This window comes from Branchiostoma belcheri, unplaced genomic scaffold (genome assembly GCF_001625305.1).
Source record: "Branchiostoma belcheri isolate BF01 breed outbred unplaced genomic scaffold, Haploidv18h27 scaffold2, whole genome shotgun sequence".
NCBI lineage: Eukaryota > Metazoa > Chordata > Leptocardii > Amphioxiformes > Branchiostomatidae > Branchiostoma > Branchiostoma belcheri.
The window spans coordinates 8718856-8727106 of NW_017803490.1; the positions used below are offsets into that span (position 1 = coordinate 8718856).

Genomic DNA, 8251 nt, shown 5'->3' on the forward strand with positions numbered 1-8251 from the left:
TTCTTTCTTTTTTTTCTTCAATTCTTCATCCCCTTCCTTTCTGGTTTCAAGTCTTTCCATTTTACTTTATCGTTCATTTTCGCCACTCCTACCTCCTTATCCAGTGAGATTACCATTAAACTTTCCTTCTTTTCCCCTCTTGTCTGATCGCTTCCAAATAAAAGCACAAAGCAATGAATTATGAGTAGTATTTGTCTATCAATGGATCCAATTTTCTTTTTGGAATGCAATGAGGTTTCTAGATTAGGCCACAGCAAGTAAATTGCATGGATAACACCAAATCTAATGAGATAGGGCGAAAAAAACAAGGCGGACCAGAAAAAACAAGATTCCTACATTTTCAAATTTTGACATCATAAACCTTGTTAAACAAGAAATGATACCTACATTGTGCTAAGTTTACTGCTAACTATAACAAAAACCATTTGTCACTAAAACAAACGTTTATTCTAGAAGTTACAGTTCATTTGAAAAGATCACATTGAAAAGGAGACAGAAAGTACACAACCCTTTCCATCACAAACTTTTATTTAATTAATTATTAGCGTTTGATGAATCCACGATTAACAAACGAACAGCAAGTGTAGTAAAATATTTTAAAAGTGGAAAGTAAAATAAAGCTTTTTAAAGCATATTATTAGAAGTGTATATTAGACACTTATATATACGTCGAGTAAAACAAAGAAACAAACAAACACACGTATTATCTTAAGATACCCATGATATGCATATATACATGGCAAAGTTGTCTTGGTATAAGTAAACTAAAACTAATCAGGCAAATTCACAGCAACGTGTATATAAAAGAATGAAATAAATCTATCATATTTATCAAATAGTAATAATTTCTTTACAAAGCCATAAAATAAATGAAAGAGATGAAAGAATGAAATAAATCTATTATATTTATCAAATAGTAATCATTTCTTTACAAAGCCATAAAAGTAACTTCGTTTAACAACAAATATCCATATTTTTGTGATAAAGTCCTGGCATTCATTCTTACACCGGTGTGAGTGGTTCAAAACTTACAGTCCGGTCTTACGCAGCTTGTACATGTGCGCACATGTACAAAACTGGTGTGTTACGCCTGAAGGCGGTTTACCGGTTATGCGAAACAAACAAACAAAACAAAACACGTGCGAATGATTTCATCAGGCTAATAAGAGACTGTATAGTAAGGTTCTGTCTTCAACAGCCAGGATTTACACATCAGACATTTCAGTGGCTGTCTGTCACCTTCTTCAGGGCAGCAATGACTGTTTCTGATTCATACTGCAGCTAGATGTATCTGCTGTAGTGTTACAGACGCGGTTCTAAAAGTAGAATGCTGTCACGTGATACATACATACTATGTATGGATCATCAAACGTATACATAGTATGTATATATAGTATGCATACATAACATGTATATATACATATATATATATTGTTGTGAAATATATAGTACATGTTATGTATATATCATGTTGTCACATAATTTATAAATATTGTCAAGCACAGTGATGGTATTCAAGTTTCTTGCCCCACTACCCTCATCACGGTTCATGACTGCATTTTCTGATCAATACAGCCTCCTGTATCCAAAAAGTGCATTTGTTGTCCTATCTATATACTTAGCCAGCTTCAGGGCAACAATTACTTGTTCTGATTCGTACTGCAGCTAGGTGTCGCTGCTGCAATATTAAAATGAAATGAAATACCTTTATTGTACATTCATGCAATATTACAAAGGCGGTACCAAACGTAGAGCGTTATCACATAATACATACATATTGTCAAGCACAGTAATAGTAAACAGTCAAGTTTTTAGTTACTTCTTAATAATGTTGTCCCAAAGGTGCCCCACTCTTCACGGTTCATAATTGGGTGGGATTTTTTTAATCCATACAGCCTCCTTTATTCAACGAGTGCATCTATTGTCCTATCTATAATCTTAGCACCGTCCCAGTCTATCAAGCAATTTTTTCTTGTGGTCTGTCATTGCTGATTTGTTGAAGTTCTCTCCTTTCACAGCGTACTTATTTTGTGTTCTTGTGAACCTTCCCACTTTGATACTATCCACCTCTTTCCTCTGTTCTTCTAGTCTGCATCCAAATTTTCTCCCTGTCTCCCCTATGTACACTTTGTTGCAACTCATGCAAGCTATCTTGTACATGGCAAACTGGACCCTCTATGGCCGACAAACTCCCCTGGCCAATGATTTCCCCCTTTGCCGATTTCTACTATTTATTTAGCCTGCAAAGGAGTCTGGTAGAGACTAAGTCAGTCTTGCAACTTTGATCTGAAAGAGATAATTTCTAAGGGAAAAAGGCTACATATACAAGATAACTTGCATGGGTACTGGTATACTCATGCAAGGTATCTTGTATATACTTCTCATGTGGTCTTGGGCTTATTAAACTTTCTTTAATGTCCAGTTCGGGTAGTCAGTCCTGCAACTTTGATTCTGAAAGAGATAATTTCTCCTGGAAAAAACTGGATATACAAGATAACTTGTATGGGTTGACTCATGCAAGGTATCTTGTATATGCTTCTCATGGTGGTCTTGGGCTTGTTAAACTGTCTTAAATGCCCAGTCCTGGTAGTCAGTTCTGCAACTTTGATTCTGAAAGAGATAATTTCTCCTGGAAAAAAGGCTTCATATACAAGATAACTTGCATGGGTACTAGTATACTCATACAAGGTATCTTGTATATGCTTCTCATGTGGTCTTGGGCTTGTTAAACTGTCTTAAATGCCCAGTCCGGATAGTCAGTCCTGCAACTCTGATCTGAAAGAGATAATTTCTCAGGGAAAAACTGGATATACAAGATAACTTGCATGGGATGACTCATGCAAGGTATCTTGTATATGCTTCTCATGTAGTCTCGGGCTTATTAAACTTTCTTAAATGTCCGGATAGTCAGTCTTGTAACTTTGATCTGAAAGAGATAATTTCTCCTGATGATTTCTCTGGAAAAAAAGGCTGGATATACAAGATAACTTGCATGGGTGGACTCATGCAAGGTATCTTGTATATACTTCTCGTGTTGTCTTGGGCTTGTTAAACTTTCTTAAGTGTCCAGTCCTGGCACTAGTCAGTCCTGCAACCTTGATCTGAAAGAGATAGTTTCTCAGGGAAAAAAGGCTTCATATACAAGATAACTTGCATGGGTACTAGTATACTCATACAAGGTATCTTGTATATGCTTGTCATTGCGGTCTTGGCTTGTTAAACTTTCTTAAATGTCCGGATAGTCAGTCCTGCAACTCTGATCTGAAAGAGATAATTTCTCAGGGAAAAACTGGATATACAAGATAACTTGCATAGGTTGACTCATGCAAGGTATCTTGTATATACTTCTCATGTAGTCTTGGGCTTGTTAAACTTTCTTAAATGTCCAGTCCTGGTAGTCAGTTCTGCAACCTTGATCTGAAAGAGATAATTTCTCCTGATGATTTCTCTGGAAAAAAAGGCTGGATATACAAGATAACTTGCATGGGTGGACTCATGCAAGGTATCTTGTATATGCTTCTGATGTTGTCTTGGGCTTGTTAAACTTTCTTAAGTGTCCAGTCCTGGTATTCAGTCCTGCAACCTTGATCTGAAAGAGATAATGTCTGGGGAAAAGGCTACATATACAAGATAACTTTCATGGGTACTAGTATACTCATGAAAGGTATCTTGTATATACTTCTTATGTGGTCTTGGGCTTGTTAAACTTTCTTAAATGTCCAGTCCTGGTAGTCAGTCCTGCAACCTTGATCTGAAAGAGATGATGTCTGGGAGAAAGGCTGTATACAAGATAACTTGCATGGTTGACTCATGCAAGGTATCTTGTATATACTACTGCATGTGGTCTTGGGCTTGTTAAACTGTCTTAAATGCCCAGTCCTGGTAGTCAGTTCTGCAACTTTGATTCTGAAAGAGATAATTTCTCCTGGAAAAAAGGCTTCATATACAAGGTATCTTGTATATGCTTCTCCCTTCGGTCTTTGGCTTGAGCTTGGCTGTGGCTTTGTTGTGTTTCTTGAAAAGTCTCTTCGGTGGACCTATGATGCCTGCAATGTAAGGTATATTCACAGTTCCTCTTGCTTTCTTCTATTGTTTCTTTGTGACCTCTTCTGCTTGAGTTTCTTCTTTCTTCTGTTGTTAAACTTCCCTGAATGTCTAGTCCAGGTAATCAGTGACCTGTAATTCTGATCTGAAAAAGAATTTCTTAGGGAAAAAGGGCTGATCTGAAAGAGAATTTCTAAACGTCTGCATATACAAGATAGCTTGCGTGAGTTGCAACAAGGTGTACATAGGAGAGACAGGGAGAACATTTGGATGCAGACTAGAAGGACATAGGAAAGAGGCGGATAGTGTCAAAGTGGGAAGGTTCGTAAGAGCAAGAACTTATTAATAAACAAATCAGCAGTGGCAGACCACATCACAAGAAACAATTGCATAATAGGCTGGGGCGGGGCTAAGGTTATAGATAGGACACAACACAGGCATTCGTTGGATAAAAGAGGCTGTATGGATACGAAGATTCAATCAAGTTATGAACCGTAACGAGGGGGACACCTTTGGTACAACATTCTTAAATTAAGAAGTAACTCAAAACTTGACTGTTTACTATTATTGTGCTTGGCAATATGTATATATTATGTGACAACGCTCTACGTTTGGTACCGCCTTTGTAATATTGCAGCAGCGACACCTAGCTGCAGTACAAAGCATAACAAGTAATTGTTGCCTGAACCTGGCTAAGTTTATAGATAAAACAACAGATGCACTTGTTGGATACAGGAGGCTATATGGATCAGAAAATGCAGTCATGAACCGTGATGAGGGGAGGGGGGGGCAAAGACTCAGTCACGTTTGGGACTGCATTCTTAAGAAGTAACTGAAACTTGCATATCATCACTGTGCCTGACAATGTGTATGTATTATGTAACAAGATTTTACTTTTGGAACCGCGTCTGTAACACTGCAGCAGGTACATCTAGCTGCAGTATGAATCAGAAGCAGTCATTGCTGACCTGAAGAAGGTGACATACAGCCACTGAAACGTTTGAAAAACCTTGTTGTAGAAGAAAGATCCCTCTTATACGGCATTTATCATGTGTATCCAAAACAGGAACATTGGTCAAATAAGACATCTCATATTTACAGCTCTCACTCGGGTGTGATTTTAGCTGACCCCTGGAATAAAAAAAACAGTTAGTTGATATATAAAACGACAAACGGAAAACATCTGAATTCCTTAAAAGCCAATTTTAATATCTAAAGTAGTTCATGATAGAAGCAAAATATGCCAATATAAAAGTCGATTTGAGAATAGTCGTGCAGATTAAATCTTGAACATTTTCTAAGACCAAATATCATAAATATTTGTAATCTTACCCTCTTCCTTTTGTATGATATGAAGTCAAATCTTGAACATTTTTCCAAGACCAATGTTATATTAATAATATCATAAATATTCGTACACTTACCCTCTTGGCTTTATAGGATATGAAGTACCAGAGTACGGCCGCGATGATGATGATACCCAGAATGCCGCACGTCACACCCAGGCCAATGGCGACGCCAAGGTTACTGTCGGAAGCTGCCGGTCTCACAGCTGAGGAGGAGGAGGGGGGGGGGTACATTCTGTGAGCTCAGATGACAGTTATAACAGTCTTCACATCATATAGAATATATCTATAATAAACATATCATCACAAGCTACCCGGTATCTCAACAGATAGTACACTTTTAATAGGCTACCGTATATAATGATTATGTTTCTATTGATGATACCTGGTCAAGTTTATCGGTTTACGGCTGCTACAGGTACATGTATGCTTTATCGTGGTAGAGAAATACAACATGAAGGGTGTGTATGTGTGTGTGTGGGGGGGTTAATTCTGTCAGTTCACTTGCCAGAGTCATAACAGTTGACACAACCTCAAATACATGCCCAACATCTCTATGTGTAGCAAACTGTTCAATGCCTAATTGAAAAGTGAACTTAAAAAGATTATATCTCAGGATATTTTCACTAAGATGCAAAGTAAATTTCACTAAAAATCGTAGAAAATACTTTAAGACAAATTAAAACTCCTGGCGCAGATGTAATCACATTTACCATCTATGAAGAATATATACGTCAGTATGACAATTTAGTATAAAAAGATTTTAAAATTCCTGTTGATTTTTTGATCTAAAACTTACATGTACATGTGTATCTATTGATAAACCAGTACATTGGTTTATGAATTGATAATTGATAGATTAGTTTACCGATATATCTATTGATAGATTGGTTGATAGCACCCACCTTCACACACGGATCCCGCCTTGGTGCCCGTAAGAGAGGCGTCCGTGTAGCCAGTGTTACAGGTACAGGTGTAGGAACCCTCCGTGTTGGTACAGGTGGCCTGCATGTGGCAGTTATTCGCACCTGCACTGGCACACTCGTCCACATCTGCGGAATGGGATAACGTATACAATTAGCATACCAAATACAGACAATAGAATACTAGAAGTACAGGAGTTGGTACAGATTGCTGACATAATAAATGTCGCTAGACGGCGCGACACCACCATGCAACAGTTTACCATAATGCTAAACTAAACTTCTGTATCTGTATCTGTATTGATACAGCCAGTATACAACTACCCTTTTGTATAACACTGAACGAAGTTTCACTCCAACATTTGCACAAAAGTCACGTAAACGCAAGCGTAAGAATGCTCTTACTGTGGTCGTTGGCAACGAGTTCTAGAAAAATAATTTTTGAGCACCACAATCTTGGGTAGATAACTTTAAAAATGAGGTGAGGGACACCCCATAACCCCCTGTCCACTAGCAACTAGTAGAGGGCCAGATGCCTGGTATGAGTTACATAGACCTCTGTTCAATTTCTATCTGTTCAATAATGAAACTTAATGAGGGGGTTATGGGGTGTCCCGCCATAGCCTAAACTAACCTACAATATATAACAGGAAGAACCCACCAGTAACGCTGATGCTGCTGGGGTCGAACGCGAAGGCCCCTCCGCCGCCGGAGTCCTGTATGGCCTCGGACAGCGCGGTAGACAAGCTGCCGGCAGTTTCGTTACTGCTAGGCGCGAGGTTCACGTTATAATCCGTTACAATACTCCCGTTACTGAATCCGGTCACCTCCGTGCCTTTGAAAGCATCGCCGAGTTTGGAGGTGTACAAGTCGTCAAGCTGTGAAGAGACAACAGAAGATTTAATCATTATTTGCATGAACTTGAACCTTTACTCTAGTAGACGTTCCTGCTGCAAAAAAAAGGCTACGACTTTATTGGTCCATTCTAGTCTGTCCTACAGCACACTTACATGTTCAGGCATCAACATGTTAAGAAACTGTCAGTAAAACCATTGCAGTAATAGATGAAGTGAACTAGGCAATAATTTGTATCTTAGCCTAAAACCTATATAGATCAAAATATGGTAAGATTTTTATTACTATCATCATAGCCGTAGTCATGTAAACTAATGCAGAATAGAGAGGTAAAAGTACCTACCGTAGTTTAACTAGAAGCGGCCAGAGTTTTGTAAGGCAGCAGATGTCGTGTCGGCCAGGTCCGCCGTGAAGCTCTGACTGGTGATCCGGATCGACCCCGAGAAAGACTTCGTGGCTGGGAAAAAATGAAATAAAACGTTTTCTTGAAAATCCTGTTTGAATTACCAAGTGGCCATCCATCTCAAGATTACTATTTGTACGAGTGAAGAAATATGTGTCAAGTAGCACAGCATTGCAGCCTTATTTTAGCTAGAACCGTACGCTTATCTATACTAGTTATGCCTGGATATTTCACGGTATGTTCTACATAAAGGTATATCATTCTCTTCATCTAGGGAAATGCATTTTGTTAAAATTCGGTGGAAAACTGAAAGTAGTAAGCCTTGATTACCGAAACACCTAACTTTTCCGGAAAGAACATGTGGTAGATAACTTGCACTGATTATGTACGACTGTTCATCTAGCGCTGCTGAGTTTGTTAGTAACAAGCTTTCCTCACCGACACAGGTGCCACCTTTCTTCTCAATTCAATTCAATTCAATTCTTTATTTCATACCAACGTTGCAGACATACAAAAATATGTGTTGCCTGAATGGCATTGGTATTTACAGTAATAACAGCAAGATAAGTACATAACATATATTACACATATATACATACTATTAAAATATATACATTAAATCAACAGGGCATCCCAGATATGACACGTTTACACAGTCTGGTTGTATAGTCTGATAGACT

At 38.3% G+C, this 8251-nt stretch overlaps 1 protein-coding gene across 1 annotated transcript; it reads right to left on the reverse strand.

The window, feature by feature from the left end:
• Positions 1 to 5148: 5148 nt before the first annotated feature.
• LOC109468514 (63 kDa sperm flagellar membrane protein-like) lies at positions 5149 to 7341 on the reverse strand. Its single transcript, XM_019766758.1, has 5 exons — positions 7324 to 7341; positions 6975 to 7191; positions 6296 to 6442; positions 5469 to 5596; positions 5149 to 5175 (listed from the first exon to the last, which is right to left on the reverse strand). Exons 1-5 carry the CDS (start codon positions 7339 to 7341, stop codon positions 5149 to 5151), a joined length of 537 nt encoding a protein of 178 aa, XP_019622317.1.
• Between the last annotated feature and the right edge of the window lie 910 nt (positions 7342 to 8251).